Source organism: Pomacea canaliculata, linkage group LG14 (genome assembly GCF_003073045.1).
Source record: "Pomacea canaliculata isolate SZHN2017 linkage group LG14, ASM307304v1, whole genome shotgun sequence".
Lineage (NCBI taxonomy): Eukaryota > Metazoa > Mollusca > Gastropoda > Architaenioglossa > Ampullariidae > Pomacea > Pomacea canaliculata.
In genome coordinates, this window is record NC_037603.1 from 17,012,225 (window position 1) to 17,035,444 (window position 23,220).

Below are 23,220 nucleotides of genomic sequence, written 5' to 3' on the forward strand. Positions count from 1 at the left end.
GATGTTGTAAAAACCTCACTTTAGCTTAAGACATCTCCTGAGGATATTGTAACTTGCTGTTTGATTTTACTTTGTGTCTATCTGCTGGGTAGTGGCAAACTATTGTCCTTTCAAAGTTGTATTGTTACAGGTCTTTCAGAAGATTTGTGTGCTGAACTGTAAGAATATATCTGTGAACTGGACACGAGTATTTCTGTAAAAGCATATCTGCGGATTAAACTCTATGGAAAAATAAATTTTTTGACTAAACTATTGTTTGAAAGATTCAAGACTACTCAACAGTGGATACACTTTTGTGGTCCTACAACCATGACATCATGAGAGTTTGTAAAGATAAGTTTTCATGATTTTTATACACTGTCATACAGTCATATTATTAACATGATTTGTCTCTTTACCTTTATTATATTTCCTTATTTCTTATAGTACCTTTCTTGCTTTTATGGATCCAAGTGACTGAGTTTGAGCTTTGCAAAACATTACATTGCTTGAACAGATCAGTTGCAGTCCTATAGTCTTTATCATATCACAATCATGCTTGTTGTGGTCTGTAGATGGGAGGGTAACAGTTAACAGAGCATTAATAAGCTTGCCAATGCTATTGTGTGGAAGGAAGGAATGACACATGATGCACAGTCAGCTAGGTTATATGTATTAATTTGTCACCAAAATTGTTCTGCATGATTCACATCGTTACTTGACTTGGCAAATGACTGCTACATGTTTGGCTGCATGTGCATTTGCAAATGTAAATCTGATGAGCCCTGAAGCAGGCCACATTATTGGTAATATGTAGGCCTAGCTTTATTGTTTAAATTTTTAGCTACAAAAAGTGTTAAGCCTAAATGTAAATTTTTCCAATATTTTTGTTGATAAATTGTTCACTTTTGGGTGGAAAAGAAGGTGCAGCATTTGTCTTTCACCTATTGTGTAATGCAGCCTAGCGCTGGCCCTGGTGGAAGTACTTTACTAAGCCAACCAACCAATCCTATGCACAGAAGAACTATGAAGTCACGAATTTCTACGGAAATACCTAATTAACAAATGATTGCAACTCTCATTCTAAGGAGTCTATCTTTTTTTTTTTTTAGCTCTATCTATGCATGTGGGTTTGTGTGTTAGAAGGTTATTTTCTTGGAAACAGATCTTTAATGATTATGCCTGTTAAGAACAACTCCCCCCATTAAAAATGCATCAAGCAACTATATTATTAAACATTACCAAGCTACAAAGCTTACCTTTTCAGGTTTAATACGCTCATTTGAGAAGTATGGGCTGCGTAGCTTGCTTATGATACCCTTCATCCAGTTTTCTGCAGCATTTGGTTTCTGCAGATAAGCATCTGGAATGTAGGACCCTAACAATGTCTGCAGTCTCTCTGGAATCAAGCTGTTACCATACTCCACAAAATACTGTTGAGCTGCTATCATTGCCAAATCCTCCTCCTTCAGGTAAAAAAAAATATATATATATATACCACAAATACTAAAACTGGGAGAAAAAAGGACAAAACTATAACAATAGTATAAAAAAGTGGTTTGGCAAATTACTTGAAAAAGTCGACATGTTTAATAATAATAGCATGTGAAGCATCAAACTCTTACATTAGTGCAGTGCAGTGAGATTAAACTGACATAAACATACTTTCCACTTTTAATGTTAAAAATATTATGTTAGACAAAAGTTAGTTATGCCCAATAATACACAAATCATTGCAACATTCAGTGAATGGAATTTCACATTTGGTCATTTCTTCTAATTGAGACAAAAAATATACTTTGATTTCTTCCACTTATTTAAAAATCTGACATTCAGTCTCCCCCACATTCACCTAACATTTTTTCCTTTCACTGAACTGTATAGTCCACTCTTTACTTGAATAGATCAATGTAACCTAACAATTGATAATTGTAAGACCTTATTGTCAACAAATACTTTTTGAATGATCATGTGGTTCATCAATCACTGTCTACATTACCAATCACTAGTTTAGTAACTATGCAGTGTTGAAGTGGTGGCAAAACTGTTTTGGGTCAAAGCAACCATAGAAATCAGAAAATGGGCACTAAATGTCTATTTTACCCATTAGCCTCCGTTAGTGAGGATATGCCAAAAAGGCATAATATTTGTTACTGCCTGCACAACTTAGTTATTGCTACCAAAAGATCTCTTTCCCTCTCTACCATTCTTTCCTTCTTTTCCCTACAGATACACATAAATATATAAATAACACATAAATGGCAAACATGCAGACTGTATTTCAGCCATATTCTGACAATGAAAGAAGAATGGCATGCATTGCAGTTTTTTGGTGTATTTTTCATATGACACTGCATAATTTGCATTTTCTTCATAGACAAATTATTGCAATACTGGAAACTAACATTCACTAAAACAACACGATGAGGACCACAGGTTAGCTGTATACAGAACAGATATCCTAGTTGTGGTGAACCTCGGGTAAAGTGTACACGAAATGGCTAGAGGTGTCCCAGTTGCCGCTGCCTTGGGCTAATTGCACTCTTGATGCCTCTCTGCCTCTCATACCAGCATTTATATGTATGTGAAATGCTTGCACTAAATTGCTAGTAAAGATTCAATTGACTCAGAGCCCCCCAATAACAAACTCAAGGCAATTTACTGTATGAAGAAAATTATTAATACTATAGATATTTTTACACATCAATTTACAAAAGATGCATTACATAAGATTCCAAGTATGGCTTGTTCTCTCAGAATTCTATTGCAATTTCTTATGGCTAATCCAGGTATTGTGAGTAGAAGGTAAATTCTTTGTTGGCCACATTTAACAATATGTTCAGTATTTAAATTCCATTTGAGCTGGCAATCAAAAACAGTTCCCAGATACCTGAAAGAGTTAACAGTTTTTAACAGGTTTACTGTACCACACTGGGAGCAAGAAAATCCTCTTTGATTCTCCTAAAGTCTGTGTTCATTTCTTTTGTTTTGTCTACATTTAGCTTTAGAAAGTTCTCATCGCACCACTATACAAAATTTGTCATGATCTTTCTTGCGTTTCTGCAAAAAAGTCAACAATGCAGTATCATCAGAGAACTTAATGAGGTAGCTATTCTTCTCCATACTTCTGCATGATAAATAACAGGGGTGATAGACAGCAGTCTTGTGGGGAGCCAGTACTTCTAACAACAGTATCTGAATAATTACTATTAACACACCCTCTACTGTTTGCAAGTCAAAAAAATCCACTATCCACAAAACCAGTTGATGTGGAAGATCAATGTGTGCCATCCTCTACTTCTTTTGTTTTCTTTAGGGTAAGTTCTCAGAAACCAAAATCTTAATGTTATCAGTGATTCATCACTGCCTCTTGAAAATTCCCATCACTGCAGTCTGCAAGTACATCTTCCTTGAATTTTGCAGAATCAGTCACATCAGACCCTGCTCATCAGTTGCCACCACTCATGCCTACATTTGTGTTGTCCTATCTTGTCTCCTTGAACACTTTATCTGTTGATATTTGTAACAGCCTACCCGACCAGTTCAAAGGGATCAGAACAATGCCATTTACATTATTTTCCACAGGCAAAAAGACCAACCATGTGACAATCCTCTGCAAGCTGCACTGGCTGCCATTTCAAGCTTGCATTGACCACACAATTACCATGCTATGCTACCATTCTCTTCATGCCCAGCTGCTGCAAGATCTGGTGCCTTGTAATCTAAGGTGTCTCTTCAATCTGCTAGTGCAGACCTCTCCGTGCCATAAATTAGAAAAAGGTAAATTTGGCAGATGTTCATTCTCGTTTTCAGTTCATTTGGAATTCTCTGCCTCCTCTTTGATTTTTGACATAATTTGTCACTTTCAACTCAGGCCTCAAAACATACCTATTTCAAAAATACCTCTGTGCAGCCAGCAAGCTCTTCTACTCATTTTGTTTTTTGCCACTGTGCAACTTGTATGCTGTTGCATGAGTTTTAAATTGTGCAGGTTGTCTATGTTAAATTTTTTGTTCACTTCCTCCACACAGGGAAATACATTTAATATTATTTTTGAACTGCTCTGCAGTGTATGTGACTACATTTTCTGAGCATATTTTTCTTTTCAAATTAAAATGGACTGGCAGTGATGAGAAAATGTGTTTGACAAGATTGTATTATAATTAAAGAGACAAAGAATCCCAAATTCTCACCTTATCACAACGATATTCACCAAACTTGATACCACGCACTACCTGCTGAAATATTAGATTTGTGGCTACATGATCCTCACTAGGGTCATGCCAAGGTGCAAAAATCTCTTTACGGAAGAACAGGCGCCAAGGAGCATTGCGCTCCTGTGCTCCTTGTTCTTTGGCATACTGCTCACACTGTGAAATGGCATCCATTACATGATCCCCACCACTGCCAAGTGAAGAGACCTGAAACAAAATATATGGGTCTAGTATTAAAATCCACTTCATTTGCAGAATATCTTCTTGTAATTTTTATCAATTTCAATACCACATACTTAAATTAAAGAAAGAAGCCAAGTATTTTCTTGTAAAACTGGGGAGGATGGAATAAAGAATAATTAAATCTTCAGAGACAATGTTGGAGTGGGTTGATAGCCTTGTGGTTCATGTGCTTGACGTTGTAGCAGTGTATAGAAGGTAAAGGGTTCTACGGCCTGATGTTAACTCTAAATAGTTTATTATGTCTAGGGTTAGGTGGAAGGTGGAATCCACTTTTCCCTTTTCATTGCACTTTCCCTTCCATGATAAATCAGGTTCCCTATACAGCCTTCAGATTAGTGACCTCAGCACATCCTCCATCAGATTATGACGCCTTTCCCATGTTGCAAAAAGTGAAGATATTTGAAACTTGTTCATGCCTGTGACAGGGAAACTATCTACTAACAGTGAATGGGCATCTGATCCATTGAGGATGCTTGGTTAATGAATAAAAACAAAAAAGACAAGAAATAGACGATAATGCTTTGAGTTTTAAATCAAAGATATATGCACAAAATATGTCATCTGAAGATTTTCATGCAATTTTATTACCTTGTCAAAAAGAGCAATGTATAAGGAGAATCCAAACTGATCACGAAGACCAATTTTGTCAGACAGCTGCTGACAGAGTTCACGTGCAGTTGTTGCTGAATCTGCAGATAATGTCTTTGTATTCCCATCCATAAAGGTGATTGGCAGTAACAATGGTTTCTTTGATTTTGTTGCCTAGATTAAAATAGCAAACAAAATAGTAACTGCCTTAAGCAGCAGGACACAAGACTGCTGCTATAATTATAATACAGCAAAATGTCCATACAGTACTCAAAATAAAAAGTTTTTGAGTAATATTTAACAAGTTCAAGGATTCAGCAATTCAACAGCTGCTTGTTATGTCCTTCTGTTTCTAGTTCATGCAGGTCATGTGACCAGCTACTGTATAATGTTTACATGTCATGCATGTCAAGTCCTACACATCTAGATAATATTAATAGCTATGATTTGTTTTTCTTGTCTTCAATCCTTTGGTTTAGTACAAATTTCCTGCAGATTTTATGCTTTTACCTTATATACTGCATTTTCATATGCCAGATTTCTTTTTTGAAAACCAGTAGTTTGAGTTTGTTCCTTATTTAAATGTTACTTCTAAAATGCAGAAGTCATTTTTCTTCTTTTTTGCTGCTCATAGAGTTGCCTACAAAATGTCTCTTTGAAAAACTTTAAAGAGCACGAAAGCTGTCAGAACGAAAGCAGTTCAAACCAATGTTAATATGCTAGTCAATCCTTGTAGCTGACTGATTTCTGGCATAAAAAGAGACAAAGAGGGTATGCTAGAAAGTAGTAGGAAAGGTACTGTCATTACTTGCGAAAGTAAATGGTTGCTATGTATGTAAGAAAATAAACATTGAAATATTTAAAATTAAAGTAACAAATACTATACAGATTTATTAGATAACAATTAGATAATAATTAACTGTGTATTAGAAAAGAATGCAAATGAAAAAGGAAAAAAATACAGCACGTGACACTTAAATGTCAGCTACTGCTTTGGGAAAAAACAAAAAAACAATAAACAACTCGATCACCAATAAAGGTAAAACCAATTCACAGTTGGTTGACTTTTAATTAAGAAATAACCTCTGACTAGCTGAATCAGATTCAGATTGGAAAAGATCTCTAAAGAGATAAGAACACTTCGTAAAAAAGAAAGAGACAGAGAAATCCTACAACTCCAGCACTTAAGTAAATGACATGTATGACATGTAAAATTCATATTTTTTGTATGCTAAACAAGTAGGAAGAGAACATTTTAAACCCCAAACCAAAAAAAAATGAAATAAATTTTTAATATTTGAAACATATTAACCAGTATTATAATGACTTACTGGTTTACTAATATTAAAAAACAACACTTTTCATTTGGGCATTAATAATATAGGAACAGTAAAATTTAAGTGTAGTCATCATGTTTTAGTTTGAAATATAGCCAGCTGAAAACAGGTCATTCAAACTTTAATATTAAAGGAAGTATGGCTTTCATTATCTACCTGAAGCTCTAGCCAGCTTGGTGGTTGATTTCGAGGACCATTGTAAAATGTGCGCCTCAGTCTGTCTTCACAATAAGGTGCATAACCTGGTGGTCCTTCTCGTATATAGTTGCGCAAATAGTTGACAAGCTAAATAACAGATTCAGCAAGCATGTCAAAAACCCTGACATCTTTCACTTAATAATACCTAGTAATAATGAGTCATTTTTTTGAGCAGCACATTTCTTTTCATTGATGCTCATAACTAATTCACTGCTGTATATTTTCACCATCATAAGTTTTTATAGCAGTTGCTATAATAACTTTGTTGCTAAGTCAGGTTTGAGTGAAGTGCAGTCTTTGCTGATAAATGTTGACATTGACAATTTTGAGAGAATTCTGTCCCTTTGCCTAACAGGCTGAGGGGATCAGCTTTCCTTAATATTGTTTATGTTCTGTTGTCGCGCTTCAATTTGCATAACGTGTTGGACCTTCATGTTTAAATGTGCTTATGCTGCATTTTCTTCCTCTTCTGCTTTGCAACCAGATGGTATATAATGTTATTTTGAAGTGTGAACTGTTTGGATCTATTGGCTGGATTCCATTCCGCCCACTTCACTCACTTTGGCAGCAACCTTGAGCTACATTGACTAAACTGAAGTGATGACACCCATGTGATAACATTTCTTCATATTCTAAAGATTACTCAATATCGTCCCAGTATTCTCCTGATGTCACTAACCTAATTCTCTAGAGTCGTTACTGTTAAATCTACAGTTATCACCCTTTACGTGCTGTCGGAATGCAGCAAGTCCTCGCACTGTTCTTCGTTCTACATCTTTGTTACTATTTTTTCATTTTGTTCTACATAATTGTTACTTTTTGTTAACTTGTTCTACATTTTTTTACTATTTTATGATCTTGTTCAGCGCAGTAAGTTTGCCTTTGGCTGAGATATTGAGCTTTATAAATTCCCACTGATTTTATTCTTCATTTAGTACCTTTTTTTCCATTCTTTTATAGCTCATAAGTTACTTGTTTGTTTTCCTGTCCCTTGTATGCTGTCCATGTTTCTTTCTTGTTGTTAAGCCCTAAAAGTATGTTCCTTAGAAGTGTGACTATGCGCTTTACAAATTTTGAATTTATTATTATTATTATTTTAACCTGGAATAGCATTGTTTTTATCCTAAAAACTGCAACAATTTAAGAAGAGGAAAATCACCTTCTCTGAAGGTGGAAAGCAGCCAACACAAAGACACAGAAGGATCCAGCCTCTAGCATGACTGCTCTTTGAAGGATTCTGAGCCAGTTGTTTACAGATCTGACAGTAGATTTCATCCCTATTACATGAAATAATCATCTATTTAACGCCTTCAATAGAGACAAAATCAATGCAAATGAACATTTCAAATGAAAGTGGTGGCACAAAGTAATGTTTAAATATTTATACCTATTAACCTACAATAATGATAATAACGTTTTAAAGAGCACTTTTTAACAGATGAGATTTTCAAGAAATAGTTTTTGTTTTGTTGAACTAAATCCAAATGATGGTAACTGTATGCAACAGACAGCTCCTGTAATAAATGTAGTGTACAGGTACTTCCTACTTTTTATTATTCGTGCAGATATGCCTTCAAAGACTGTCACTAGTGTAGTGCCCCCAATTTGCAATTACTAAGTCCACTTGCATGTCATCGACAATCTCCAGGATGTCATTACGTCAAAATCTTAAGTTGATAGAGGGCTACATCATCCCATGAATCGATGGAATTAGTTCAATCACAAAAGGGTGGTTACAGAGCAGCTTATGACCCATTTTATTAATTATGGCTGCCTAGATAAATTTCAGTCAGCGTATCGTCCTGGCTTCAGCACAGAAACTGCTCTTCTTCGTGTGACAAATGACATTCTTTGTAGTGTCAACTCTGGCAACTTAGTGCTGTTAGTATTACTCGACCTGAGTAGTGCGTTTGACACCATCAACCACCGCCTGCTGCTCCAGAGATTGTCGTCAGAGGCTGGTATCCAGGGCGCTGCACTGCAGTGGATTGCCTCCTATCTTGCCGAGAGATCTCAGAGAGTGATTGTCGGCTCTGCAAGCTCTGAGGCAGTTCCTCTGGTGTGTGGCGTACCACAGGGCTCCGTTTTGGGTCCATTATTATTTTCGGTATATGTTTCACAGCTTGGACGGTTCATTGAACGCTTTCAGATGGGACGTCAGTTCTTTGCGGACGATACACAGATTCTGAACAGTTTCCCCCCGACCCGGCAGCGGCTAGGATTGCGCTTCAATGACTTGAATCTTGTTGTGTTGAGGTGAAGGCGTGGATGACCAGGAATCGTCTTAAAATCAACGACGACAAGACAGAAACGTTACTGTGTGGCCCCAGGGCCAGAAGGGAGCAGATTGGCAATAGTGCCGTGCAGGTCAGTGATGCCTCCATAGCCTTTGCTGACTGTGTACGGGACCTAGGGCTGTTTATTGATGCAGAGCTCTCCATGTGCAACCATGTCAGTTCTGTTGTGGCTAAGTCCTACTACTTTTTGAGGACTTTAGGTAGACTACGGCCCATGCTGAATCAAGCTGCTGCAAACTCACTTGCTGTGGCTACCATCACATCACGATTGGACTACTGTAATAGTGCATTGTGGGGTATACCTGCTACTCAGTTGGATCGACTCCAAAGAATTCAAAACACAGCTGCCACAATTGTCACCCGTGCAAAGTCGTCCACTGAGCACATCACCCCTATCCTACAGAGCCTTCACTGGCTCCCAATGAACAAGCGCATTGATCACAAAGTACTTTCCATTGCCCAGTCCTGCATGTCTAAAACTGCTCCTGACTATTTGCAAGAGATAGTTCCTCCTTATCAGCCGTCGCGTAGTCTGCGCTCAGGCTCCCAGTCACGCTTTTGTCTCCCTGCAGTGGAAGACACCAACAAGAAGCGCACTGGAGCCAGGGCCTTCAAAAATGCGGTACCTAAGCTGTGGAATGCTCTGCCATCGTCGCTCTCCACCATCACCTCACCAACCACGTTCCGCAAAAAAACTGAAAACCCATCTGTTTCTTTCAAACCAGTCTTAAACTACCAAGAAACCCTTCTGTCTATTTTTTTTTACTTTTCCTGGTGTTTTATATATTTGTTCACTTTATTTGTTCTTCATTTGTTCTTTTTTCTGCGCAATGAGCATTCTTCGGAATGGATACCTGCGCATTACAAATCGACATCATCATCATCATCATCATCATCATCATCATCATCATCATCAAAATACTCTGTTGCTGCAAAGATTTCTTTCCGCTTCATACAGCATCAAGTATGCAGCAGCCATCTTTAGCAAGCCTCTTGCGAGTTACAGCCGGGGAGGGCCGTCTCTACATTTACAGGCAGATCGGCCGGCTAGAGGGGCTGAAACTTGACACATGACTCAACCTTTGCTGCACATAAAGGCTGGGGCGACCTTTGACGACCCCCAAGTGGCCTCGTGGCTCGATGAAACTTCGGCACCAGGACATTAAAACATGTACAACAGGAACAATTCCCTGACGCCAAGGACAAACTGGTGGGGGTTCACCTCATAAAAGGTGGGATTTTGTTTCCTTGTTAGTGTTTGACACCATGCCAGGAACTAAGGATATATCATGGCGATAAAGGTTATTAGTTATAAAGTACCACTTTTCTCCAGCCTCACAAAACAGCATAGAGGTGGGCGGTCTGAGAGACAGGGAAGGATGGAAAGTAATTTGTTCTGACCCAGATTGTCACATTAGCATTGCCATTTACCCATGGCATAAGATGGATTTGCATCGGGTAGTATTCACCCCTGATAGGACCAGATGTAAATCATATGCTGAAGATGTAACAGCATTCCATAAACTTCATCTGCAAACTGAAACTGTCTTGCTTTTTTATTTGATCTACATTGATGTGCTCTTTACCTTAGGTCTGGACGTAAAATACCATGTCCTATGATGAAATGAAGCTTTTCTAGGTGAGACATAGGCCGATCTTCCAAAAGGGCATTAGAACCTCCTCCATTATCATAGTCTTGAAGTTTGCCCCTCACTTCCTCTGTCAGTTTAGACTTCTTCTTCAATGTCAAAGAAACAATTTTTCTCTTGGGTGATTTTCTCAAAGTACTTCGAGCATATGGAATCGTGTTTGCTTCACGTTCCTGCAAAACAACAGGAAAAAATACATATGAACCCTTTGGAAATGCCTGTGGCATTTGTATTCTGACTCTTGTAACTAAATAACAGCCAATAAGCAGCTAGTGACTTCATAAACTGTTGTCGGTTTTCCTTTTCTCTTTTTTTAAGGCCATATCATGTCAAAAGAGTTAATGCTAAAACTTAAGTCAGCAAATAAAAATCAATGATAACTGAATGTGTGCAAAAAAAGAACAATGGTAACTTAATGTGTGAATGTTTTATTTGTGTTTCTGTAAAATGTTTTTCACCAGAGGAAGAAAAAATGGGAAAAGAACAATTAAAACCCTACTGTTAAAATAAATTGTTACAGGTAAAATTAATTGGTAAAAAGTGCCAAAAAAAAAAAACAACAACTGAAAGACAAATTGCCTAATAATAGCATGCAAGTACTGAGGTGCAGGAGTCATAGGCACTTTTTAATTAAAAAAACAACATAATGCCAGTTCCCTGATTTTTCCTTGACATTTTGTGGTAGGTTGGTTGGTTGTTTTACACCATGCCAGCAACTGAACTTCAGTTTTTTTATTCTCATGAAAGTGCAAGTTTGTTTATTCCAGGAAGTTCAACTTTTCATGGTTCATAGGCCTAGCTGTTTTAAAAATGGTTTATTTGATACTCATTTCTGTATTTTTATCAACAAAGTCCACTTTTTCATCTTCTCGGCAAGTCATAAATAATTACATTGGGTGACAGCTCTGTCCCTTTGCCTAACAGGCTGAGGGGATTGGTTCTCCTTGATTGTTTATATCTTGTGGTTGTGCTTTGATTTGGATAAAAGTGCTGGACCTTCATGTTTACATGTACTTATGCTGCATTTTCTTCCTCTTCTGCTTTGCAACAGGATTGTATATAATGTTATTTTGAAGTGTGAACTGTTTGGATCTATTGGCTGGATTCCACTGTGCCCTGCATCACTCACTTCGGCAGCGACCTTGAGCTACAGTCAATAAATTGAACTTTTGCAGTTTCATATGATAGCATTTTTTCATATTCTCTAAATTACTCAATATCTTTCCAGTATTCTCCTGATGTCACTAACCTGATTCTCTGGAGTTGTTACCATTAAATCTACAGTGATCACCCTTTACTGCCAGAATGCTGAGTCCTTGCACTGTTCTTCGTTCTACATCTTTGTTACTATTTTGAGATCTTGTTCTACATCTTTGTTACTATTTGTTAAGTTGCTCTACTTTTTTGTTACTACTTTGTGATCTTGTTCAGCAATATGAGTCCACCTTTGGCTAAGATATTGGGCTTTATAAATTCCCACTTATTATTATTATATTATACCCTTACCGCATTTGCTTCCCTTATTTGTTTTGATTATAAAACACTACCGTCCAGCATCTTGGTTGCTGACTCACTTGTAATCCAAAGTGATATGTCTTGAATGTCTCAAAGACAAAGGAAATGATCTTTGACTTTAGGCTGAACAGACCTGTTGTGGTTAATGGCACTATCCATGGTGATGCCATTGAGATAGTCAACACTTATAAATATTTAGGTATTATCTTTGATGATAAACTTAAATGGGATGTGAACACTGACATGATCCTCAGACAGAGCCAGCAACGCCTATACCTGCTACGGAAGCTTCGGTCTTTCTCTGTCAGCCCAGTCATTCTCACTCGGTTCTATCAGTCCTTCACTGAGAGTCTCATCACCTTGTCTTTCACATCTTGGTTTCACAACCTCTCCGTAGGGAACAGGATATGCCTTGTCTCCCTTGTTAAGATCTGTTCCAAAATCACCGGAACCAAGCAGAGGGATTTAGCCCTCTTAAATAAGCAGCGAATCCTTAGGACGGCATCTCGTATCCTAACTATTCCTGGTCATGTGTTGGCGAGTGAGTTCTCACTTCTGCGGTCTGGTCGTAGATACGCTGTACCGGTAAGTCGAACGAACTGTTACCGTAACTCGTTTATTCCGCGAGCCATCCACTTTTTCAATTCCACTAGTTGTGATGATGTGTCAGCCTGAGGTGACCTTGTGCGGGGTGCCCACTGAACCTCCTGTTGCTGTGTTACTATATGAGTGGGTGTGTGTGCACATGTGTGTGTGTATGTCGCCAGAATCTATTCCCTTTAATCTCTTACATAACCTTCCCTCTAGTGTGCTGGCGTGTCATCATACCTGTAATTGCCCTTGCGGATAAATAAAGTTGTATTGTATTGTATTGTATTGATATACTAATCCAACATGTTTAAAATGAAAGCAAAATTTAAAACTCACCAGTTCTTCACCCATTTTCATGGCATCATCTAAATCCTTCTTGTTGAATTTACGTCCCAATGTAGAATAAATTTTGGTCATCACAGGAGTGCTGTCCTATAATAATAAAGTAATCTTTTATATTGTCATTAATGCATTTATTTAAAGCTCTAAGTTACAGCAGATACTAAAAATAAATTTACTCAAACTATTCCAGTTCAAAATCATCTTTTCGTAATTTTAGACTTACAAAACCATCACTCTAACAAAAATTCAGGAAATTCAGAATGGCTTCTAGAATGGAAATGGATGATACAGTTGACAAAAACAGTCTTTGACTCTTCTGTGCCCATTCATGTTTTCTCAATATAATGTTTTGGACCAGACTATCCTCAATTCAGTAGCATCCCCAACCCCACTGGAGGGAAGAAAACAAATGGATAAACACATTGAATGACAAGGCTTGTGCCATTTAGAGAATGTTGTAAGGGGTCACACAACTGCAGCAGACCAGCTTGTTTGTTGTATGATGGGGTTCCTGGTGTCCTATATAGATTGCAACCACACTCCAAATTGGTATTGCGCTCCATGAATAATATTTGGAGAAGCTTCCTAAAGTACTTGTTCTTGAGTGCTTGGATTTTCCTCTCTGTATTGGCAAGCACAGAACAGGTATCACATCCATCAGCTAAATGTCCTCTGCAAAGTGTAAGCTACATAGGGGCCTCCCACTGATGAGAGGTCTAATGGTCACAAAGGGTTTCTAACATATTCTCCACGATGATGTTGAGCAGCAGATATGAGAGTACCCTTGGCAACACCTAGTGTTGTCTGAAAGAAGTCTCTCAGTTGTTATATAATACTTCTTAAATATTCTTGTCTACAAAATACTGCAATCACTGAGTGTTACAATGACTTCAATAAAAATGAGATGAATTTTTGCACCACATTGCTAAAGCCACTCGTGCCAGACTCTGTCAAATGCCTTTTCTAAAGTCTGTCAATTTGAGGAAAAGATCTCTAATGTTGTAAAAAAAAAATTCTTTTTTAATTAGAATGTCACAGTTCAAGATCAGTTCAACTGTGTTCTTTCCTGGTCTCAAGGTTAGTTTGCTGGTTGCTTGAGCTTTATACTGTTCCAGCAACTAAGGTTATATCATGGTGAAAGAAGGTAACAATATGTTAAAAGCTGCATCTATTTGCCCTCTGGGATAAATCAAGTCTTAAAGCATGGAAAAACAAGACCTCAAGTGATACAATAACACCATCATCAGTGATAAAAGCCAACATCCAACATAAGAAAAGGATAGATAATATGTTAAAAGGGAAGTTGTGGCCCAAAAGCTATCATTAAGCAAGAACTTCATACCAGAATCTGAATTTGTTTGCTGTATTTTAATGCCGTGCCAGCAAATGAGGCTATATCACAGCAACAAAAAGTAATCTTAACATACCGCTTGGGAAGTGATGATGATGATGATGATGTAGTTTTATAGCGCGCTAGTATCCGCATCACAAACATGCGCTCAATGCGCGAAGTGATGCGGGAGGACAGAGAGGACACAAACCTCTGTCGTGCAAGTTTTCTTGCCTGTTTAAAAATATAACAAGCATGAGCTCTACTGCGTTTAAAACTTATCACATTTTCAGGAGTAGGTTGGCAAAAGGCAAGGCGCTGGGCCTTCTGAGCGTGCTGGGCCACCCTACACTCCTCTGTAAACCAGGGGACGTGGACGGCTGTTACAATGCCTTCGTGCAGGAATCGTCTCTGAAGCAATTTCATTTAAAACCAAGCTGAAGAGCTTAGCAGGATGCAACGTGGGATCCTTGCCAAGATCTTTCACCTCGAAATTAAAACTAGATTTGTAGGAGGCGGGTGGAGCAGAGGGTCTGAAAGGCAGGCCAATCTGCCTTAGTCAGATTCCACCCGCCTTTATAAAAGTTATCATCCTGCTCGACACTAGTTAAAAATTGTAAAATTATAGGAATGTGATCGCTGCCACGCAGGTCATCATGTACAGCCCAACTGAAATCTAACAACAGTGCTGGGCTGACCACTGACAAATCGAAGGCTGACACTGTGCTACTGTATGGACGGCAAAAGGTGTTAGAACCATCATTCAAAAGGCAGAGATCACTTTCCATAAAAATGATCCCAACAACTCTCCTCTGGTGTCATTCAAGGCCCCGCCCCACAAGGGATGATGTCCGTTAAAGTCCCCCAGAAGGACGGGAGCAGGAAGTTGGGTCAAAAGACCCTCAAGGTCCTGTCGGGATATTTGAGTAGAAGGAGGAAGATAGAAACAGTAAATAGTGATAGTAAAATAATGAAAGTAATCCTTTAGAAATAACATGAAATGCAAGAATAACATTAACAAAACCTGGAACAATCATTGCCACAACTTCTTGTCGTGAAGTTTAAGTTATAGTTTTGTGTTTCATCATTGGAAATAATGCTTACTTTTCTAAGTATCCATTGCAGGATACTTCTACAACAATATATTTGACACCCACACTTAATTTAAAATTATGTTTGCTGAATTTACATTTCATATTACAATCGGAAAAATAAAACCTTTGTTTCTGCCATTGCAGTGTGATACTTGGGTTCTGGCAGATCTCCCATGAAGCGCAAGATGACAATCCAAACAGCCAGAGCAGCCTGGAAGTAAAGATTCAGAAATATCCTATCCCATCAAATATAATTTAAACCTTCAGAAGAGAACATTTCAAATCAAATCAGACTTTATTGTCTGTCGAGGATACCCAAGACAGAAATTTTTCTTTTGCTCACAAGGGCAGGCATACATACTCATACAGACATTTATACACACAGTTAGGAGTAAAGATACATTGTCATGGTAGGTTGGATCTCCATCAAACGGTCAATGAAATTCCAATACATTATATTTCTTGTATATATTAATAAAAAATGTGTTGGCATTGCAGAATGCAACGAAAATGTCTGAACTGCATTTTCTTCATCCTCCTAGTACTAGTTCCTATGTCAACAACAGGTACTGTAATATGGTTATTAAGGATGTGTACTCACAACCTTGAACTTCTCATGATTTCGCTTCGCCCATTTCACCTCCCGAGAGAATTCCCCCAGTTGTTTTTTACCCTTGTGTATATTCATCCTAGGGCAAATGTTTCCAATGCGTTACGGTGCATCGCAGATGTGACTCACAATCACGACTCGATTTTTCCTGATGCTCCTAAGTTTATATTAGGAGATTTCAATCACTGTGACCTAACATCGGTTCTTCAGACCTACAACCAGTATGTGACATGTCCTACTACCCTGCGTCAGACCACACTCGACTTTGTTTACGAAACTGTACCACGTGTGTACAGATCTCTACCCCTGCCCAGTCTGGGTGCGTCCTATTATCTGAGTGTGCATCTAGTACCCGTTTATAAACCTGTGTTCAGACAGATGCGCCGAACAATTCATTAACACTCAATGCTGGACCTCAGACAGTGTTGCAAGCTTACAAGGCTGATTTGAATGTACTAACTAGGATGTCTTTTTAGAAGCATGTCCTAATCTGGACGACTTAGGAAACATCATCTCTTCATATATCGCCTTTTGTGTAGATTGCACCATTCCATCAAAGAAGTTTGTGCTTTATCCTTACAACAAACCTTGGGTGACCAAAGGTCTAAAAGCAGTGCTTAACAAAAGAAACATGTGTTCTTCCCGGGTTCTGCCCACGACAGAAAATTGGTACATAGAGAGGTCCGTGATGCTATCCGTTGGGCCAAGGTGAAGCACAAGTCAAAAATAGAGTCTCAGTTTGCTACAGGTAACATCCGAGTAGATTGGCAGGGACTCAAGAACATGGCCAATATTGACAATCGGAGTAAGGGGTCGAAAGCCAAAATCTTGATCTCAGGCGTTCACAGTTCGGCCCTATCTAATGCCCCTAATGCTTTCTTTGCTTGTTTCGAGTCTCATGACTTCTCAGTGCAAATTAAAGATGTGCTTAGTTCTCTTCACCCTGTACAGACGGTTGAGATTTGTCATGTTCGTTGTGGAGCTATTTCAGCGAGTAAATATTCGCAAGGCCTCCGGTCCAGATGGTATTTGTGGCAGAACATTACGTTCCTGCGTGCACCAACTTGGAGGTATTTCTCAACATCTTTTTCAGCGCTCTATGGATTTATATGGCCGGTAGTCTGGCGTTGTTGCTGGTTTTGGCGGGATCTGCTGAGGCATGGCGAGAGAGGGCAAATAGAGGTGATTTACAATCCTTTTGATAAGCACTATGACAGGTACAATTAAATCACATAATTTACGTCTATATTTTCAATTCTATTATTATTTGAGATTATATTTTCACAGCCTTTGTTTTGTTATGACTATTAAAAATTTTTGCAGAAGTTGGGCGTTGAAAGTGTTAAATACATTAATTCTAAAATAGACTTTAAATGACTGACTTGTTTACTCTATAATGCAAACTCTTACAGAAACATAAAAAAGAAGTAAAGTACATTTTGAAAATGACTGCTTGTTCATTGGAGCACAATCATTACAACCCAAATTTACATCCCTTTAGCCGTTTCTGCCACCTGCCTGTGTAGAAAAGATCCTGCCATGACTACGTTAACCCAAAATCTGTATATATTTAATACAAACAAAAAATAATCAAGACAAAGGCTTTAAAAAATGATTTATGAAAAAATTGTGTTTATGTGCTACTGTGAGATTTGTTCACTGAATGTGTACTGCCAAGTGGCCACTTTTGTTTAGTAAGATGATGGCTGAACTTGCGTGAACAACACATGGCTGTTAATGACATTTAATGTCAATAGCTACTCATGTCATCAATGATTGTCTTTTTGTGCTTTGAGTGATTTTACTTCGGTGTTGAGATGATGTAGACTGATGCGCCATGGCAAGGTTGGTTTGACTCAGGTGTGTGATAGACATGACTAGAGAGATATTGATCAAAATGACTGGTGACCCAATGAACAAGTAGACTTGATCAAAATATGCTTTATATTTCCATAAAAAGTTATAATACAGAGCATTTGGTCGGCTAGAAACATTTTATAAAGTACTTGTGCCTGATTCGCACACTCTAGTGCAAACAGGATGGTGTCACAAACACATTGTGCTGAGAATAAATGAACTAATAAAGAAGGGAAGAAACCGTTGGTACCTTAAGGAATTGTTCTACTATGAATTACTTACTTTAGGGAGTTAAAATAGTCAGCCAATCAGGAATTTTGTTATAATTGAAAGTAGGCAATGAATCAGTTGGTTAAGCGCAATGTTTATTAATATTATATATATAAATTAATATGGTGTCCTTGCATGCCTATATGTAAAGTGCCTTGAGTCTCGCTGATGCTGAAAAAGGCGCCATACAAATGTGCTATGTGATATTTAGTATTATTACGTTCAAGGCGGTTGTCAATTACTCAATCTGACATGAATTTGTACTCCAACAGCCAAAAATGACAAGAAAATAGTAAGTAATATTTGAAGTCTAATGTATATACTGATAAAATATTTCATTGTTTGAATATGTTGTGTCAAGATATTTTTGTTAATTTCTGCCTGGTAACCTACTTTCACAACAGGAGCTCTCTGTTCCATACATTTACCATCTTTCATTTCAATTTTGAACAAGAAAACAAAAAAATTCATTTCTTGCAAATCACATCACTTAAATTTTGTTTAAAATGCTCCTCAAAACAGTGTGTCAATAATAGCTGTCTTTATTGGAGGTTAATAGGTGTAAATAAACGAAAGACCTAGGTTTGAGAAGAAAAAAATCCAGCTTCACTCGTTTGTCCACCAAATCACATCAAGGTGGGTGAAACAGACATCACCTTCGTGTCCTCCGTCAGGAATCTGGGATTCATTGTCACTGCAGACATGACTCTTGATAAACAAGTTACAGCTATCTTTCAGTCTGCCTATTATGAGCTATGCAAGATCAGTGTCATCCGACACATTCTGTCTATGCACACTACCAACACTGTGTCTGTGTGTTTGTTTTATCCAGCCTTCATTACTGCAACTCTTTGCTTGCTGGCTGTCCTGCATACCTTATTCACAAACTCTGCTGCACGTCTGGTGCTTAGAGCTAGGAAATGGGACCATGCCACCCCTCCCCTTCGTTTTCTGCACTGGCTACCCATCGTTCTCGCATTCAGTACAAACTGTCTGTGCTATGTTTTAATTTCTTTGCTGACATCTGCCCTGATTATTTCTCTGAACTGCTCTTCCCTTATGTCCTACCTAGAGAAATCCGCTCCTCGTCTGATGATTCTCTTCTTACTCTTCCTGTCACCAGAACAATAACATATAGCCACAGGTTTTTAATTATTGTGCAGCGAAACCATGGAACTCTCTTCCTTTCTGTATCCGCTACCTATCCACTATTGAATCCTTTAAATATATACTGAAAATGCACCTCTTCCGAAACATTACTCTAACAACCTTTGCCATAATGCTAATCCTTTTTCAAACCCTTCCTTTTGCAATATCATGTTAATCCCAGCTCTTGTTCTCGTTATTTTGGTTCCTTTTTGCCTTTTCTGTACTTGTTTTTAATTCATCATTAGTACCGTTGTTTATTCTTTTATAGTTCATATGTTATTTGTTTTCCTGTCCCTCATATGCTGTCCATGTTTTGTTCTTAGGTGCTAAGAACATACTCCTTAAGAGCATGCACTTTACAAATTTAGCATTTATTATTAAATATCAAAACACATTGTACTTAATAATACCACTTCAGTTCTGTGATGAATCGCTTTGCTTTTTGTTAGTAAGGAATGAGTCAACATACTGCTTGTTGAAGAAAAACTCACCAACTGGTCACCCTCATTATGAAGCGGTAAGAGAGGTTGTTTTAGGGCTCGACGAATGTAGGTATGTGTAGCATTGTACTGGAAGTACATAGCTGCAAACTTAGAAAACTTGTACTCAGAAATATCAATATCACCATCATCTCTGTCTGCAGGCATAGGAATGACTGTTGATATCTCCCCTGGGTCAACAGTTCCATTTTTCAAGTACTGTAAGAATAGAGAAAACAAAATAGATAAAGTAAAAGGATAGAGTAACCAAAAAAACATATTGACAATTAATACATATCAAGAACTTTATTACTCAACATACCAAATACATCTTACTGTATTCGATTCTAAGGAACAACAAACGTTACTTCACAGTAAGAAATCAAAAGAAGTCATAACCATACATCATTCAAGATTCACATACATTAAGAACAATATATTTTCAAGAAACTGGGTTCTGACCCAGAATGGCATTGCCACAGAGACTGAACACAGGCTGTGAAGATAGACTTAAGTCAGATGACACCAGTGACTGAAATTGACCAGGACACTGGCAAGCAGCATTGATGGCATAGCCTGCTTGAAAATTGCCAGGAATAAAAACAAGAGCCACATGGAGCTACACCACAAGAGGGTAGTCAAAATGACAGGAAAGAAGAACTTGTAGAGCAGAAAATGAATGTGAAATTATCAAGACGTTTTGCTCTGAACAGCAGTGTACATTCTGCAAAGCTAACAAGACTGTGTGAAGTTCCACAGATAAGATTAAGCATCAGGTTGAAAAGGATTGTTGTGGTTGGCAGGATGGAATTGCTGCTGCAATTACAGATCTACCGTTTGGAACATTGAAACCATCTGTAAAGATAGAACCAGGACAGTCCAAAAGAATTTCCTGCAAGTGTTGGAGAAAGAGATGATGTCACTGGTGTAGGCTGTGAGATCTGTATGAATCTACTGAAAGAGTCCAAGGAGGAGCTGGCAGGATGGTTGGTTGTGTTTTGCACCATGCCAGCAACTAAGGCTATATCACAGAGAGATAAAACAATCATACATTAAAATGTTTAGGAGCACAAAAACCAGAGGTTATATGATAACAACATCCTAAACAATAAAAGCCAACATAAGCAAGAATAACTTAAAATGGTAGATAATAGGTGAAAGAGGGGTGTTGTAACTTTAAATTCCTTGCCTCCATACAGTGTCGTAAGCCCTTTCTAGGTCAAAGAATACTCCTATGACACGTTCTTTCTTAATAAAGGTGTCTCTTATAAATGTTTCAAATCAGACCATTTCATCTGTAGTGCTACAATTTTTCTGAAAACCAAACTGAACGTTTGAAATGAGATTCTGGGATTCTAGCACTTAAAGCAATTGTGAATTTACCTGCCTTTCTAAAACTTTGCAGAGACAATTTATTAAAGCAATGGGATGGTAACTTTTTGGATCTGAGGGATCTTTTCCTGGTTTTAGTATAAGGACTGTTATAGCCTCGTGCCAAGCCTTAGGAAAGTTTCCCGAGCTCCATATACGATTGAAAATCACTAGAAATGTCCTCATTGCTGATTGTGGGAGCTTAATTATGATTTGGTATGAAATACTGTCTGGTCCTGGGGCCAAGTGGAAGCACTTTGGAAGTGCTTATTTATGTTCAGACACCAAGAAATCAGTGTTGTAGGCTTACAAGTTATCAGACTGGAAGCTGCATCATATTGATTCTTTGCAAGCTTTCACATGTTGAAAAGCTGCAGAATACTGTGATGAAGAGGAAGTCATTTCCAAAGTAGAGCCTAGCTGATTTGCAATTTCTTGATGTCAGTAAATTTTGATCTACTCTCAGGCGTCTAATTGCTCTACTTATATCCTTTCCTTTAAGTGAAGAAGTTTAGACAGTTGTATGCAATCTGAAGGGAGTTGGCATTAACAACATCTCAGTAAAGCTGGTCAAGCAAGAGCCACCCAAGCAAATTGATACTAAAATAATCCTGAATTTTATCAATATCACCATTGAAGAACTGCTAGCAGAAGAACAGACTGACTTCAGACCAGGCAGAAGCACATTTTAACAGGTCTTCAAATGTCAAACTAAGCATATTTTAACAGGTCTTCAAATGTCAAACTGTGAAAACAAATCTACAACACCTGCGAGATCACTTCGCAACTTCAAAAGGGTTTAAACAGGCATTTGAGAGTCTGGGACAAGAGTCTTTGACAAGTGATGCAAAAATTAAACATGAAGTTATTCAAGCATTGTGAAAGAGCTCAATGAGTGCAGTACTACTGAATAATCAAATGGGAGCTTTCTTTCACACAACAGTGAGGATTTGTTATGGGGGCTTCTATTCACCTGTTCGACATCTTGCAAAAATACTTGATGACCATCACACCTCTATTTTCATAGGTAGGAGGCCCAGTAATGGTCTTTTTCATCAGATTTGCTGCTGTTCAGACTGTACAAAGTCCCTTGTAGTTTGTATGGATGCAAGAGGTGGACTCCGCTTGCAGATACAGAGAGGAGAATATAGGCATTTAAGACCAAGTGCCTGAAGAAGCTGCTCTGAATCTTGTACATGGAATGCAAAACCTATAATTTGGTACAAAGCATGGTCATAGCCCTGTTAGGACACCAAGAATCTCTTTTCACAACTTTGAAGTGCCCCTGCTGGTTTGCTTTGGAGATGTGACAGCATGACTCTGTCAGTTCTTCAGGGTACCTTTGAAGAGGATTGATACCAAGATGGACAGAGAAAGAACTAGTTTGCAAACATCAAGGAGTGGAGTGGTTGTTCTATACAGGAACTGTTCGTCACTGCTCAAGAAAGGTCTAACTCTAAAAGGTTGGCCACTTCATCTATCTAGCTATTAACCCTGATGATCGCTATCAATGGACCAGCTTAATTGCCGCCAGTTGGTAACAGTTAAGGCAGCGGTTCTCAACCTTTTACTTGTGACGCCCCCCTGACGAACAAAGGTACGTCTGTGCGCCCCCCTTAGCCAGCAATATAAGCTAATTTCACTAATACCGGTATAAAAAACTTTAAAAAAATGACCACCTTCGCGCCCCCCTTGTAAGCACGTCGTGCCCCCCAGGGAGGCGCACCCCACAGGTTGAGAACCGCTGAGTTAAGGGATGTAGTTTATGCATATACATTAGGCCCGATGTCTACAAGGCTGTTCCACATAATCAGACAGAAGCATGCATCAAAACAAAGTGCTGATAGGCTTGCAGCCTACAAAGTCCAATTCTAAGTCTGAAAATGGTAAGATTATGTAAATAATGATGCTGACAGGTAAAGTGCAACCATGAAGGAGATACAAGTATACATCTTGGTAATTATAAACACTCAGGAGACTGAGAAGAGAATGAGAACATCTTTACACTTACCCCAAATGCTGTTGTTGTTTCCACTTCAGTTCGCTGATTACTATCTGAGCCATCACCGAAATCAAAGAGTTTATCAACCTGGTTAAAAATAAGTAT

The 23,220-nt window shown here is 38.2% G+C and overlaps 1 protein-coding gene across 3 annotated transcripts in view; it reads right to left on the bottom strand.

The window, feature by feature from the left end:
• LOC112554850 (myosin-VIIa-like) overlaps nucleotides 1–23,220 on the bottom strand; it is a 183,678-nt gene that overhangs the window by 65,442 nt on the left and 95,016 nt on the right. For all 3 annotated transcript variants that reach the window (XR_003097330.1, XM_025222903.1, XM_025222905.1), the window contains exons 21-30: nucleotides 23,125–23,202; nucleotides 19,755–19,961; nucleotides 15,502–15,588; nucleotides 12,948–13,043; nucleotides 10,443–10,678; nucleotides 7,719–7,836; nucleotides 6,518–6,646; nucleotides 5,025–5,198; nucleotides 4,173–4,400; nucleotides 1,239–1,445 (exon numbers count right to left, since the gene is read on the bottom strand). Coding sequence is in view for 2 of the 3 variants with exons in the window: in XM_025222903.1 (XP_025078688.1) it covers nucleotides 1,239–1,445; nucleotides 4,173–4,400; nucleotides 5,025–5,198; nucleotides 6,518–6,646; nucleotides 7,719–7,836; nucleotides 10,443–10,678; nucleotides 12,948–13,043; nucleotides 15,502–15,588; nucleotides 19,755–19,961; nucleotides 23,125–23,202 (1,560 nt within the window). In the remaining variant the exon portion in view is untranslated. The remainder of the gene's footprint in view (nucleotides 1–1,238; nucleotides 1,446–4,172; nucleotides 4,401–5,024; nucleotides 5,199–6,517; nucleotides 6,647–7,718; nucleotides 7,837–10,442; nucleotides 10,679–12,947; nucleotides 13,044–15,501; nucleotides 15,589–19,754; nucleotides 19,962–23,124; nucleotides 23,203–23,220) is intronic.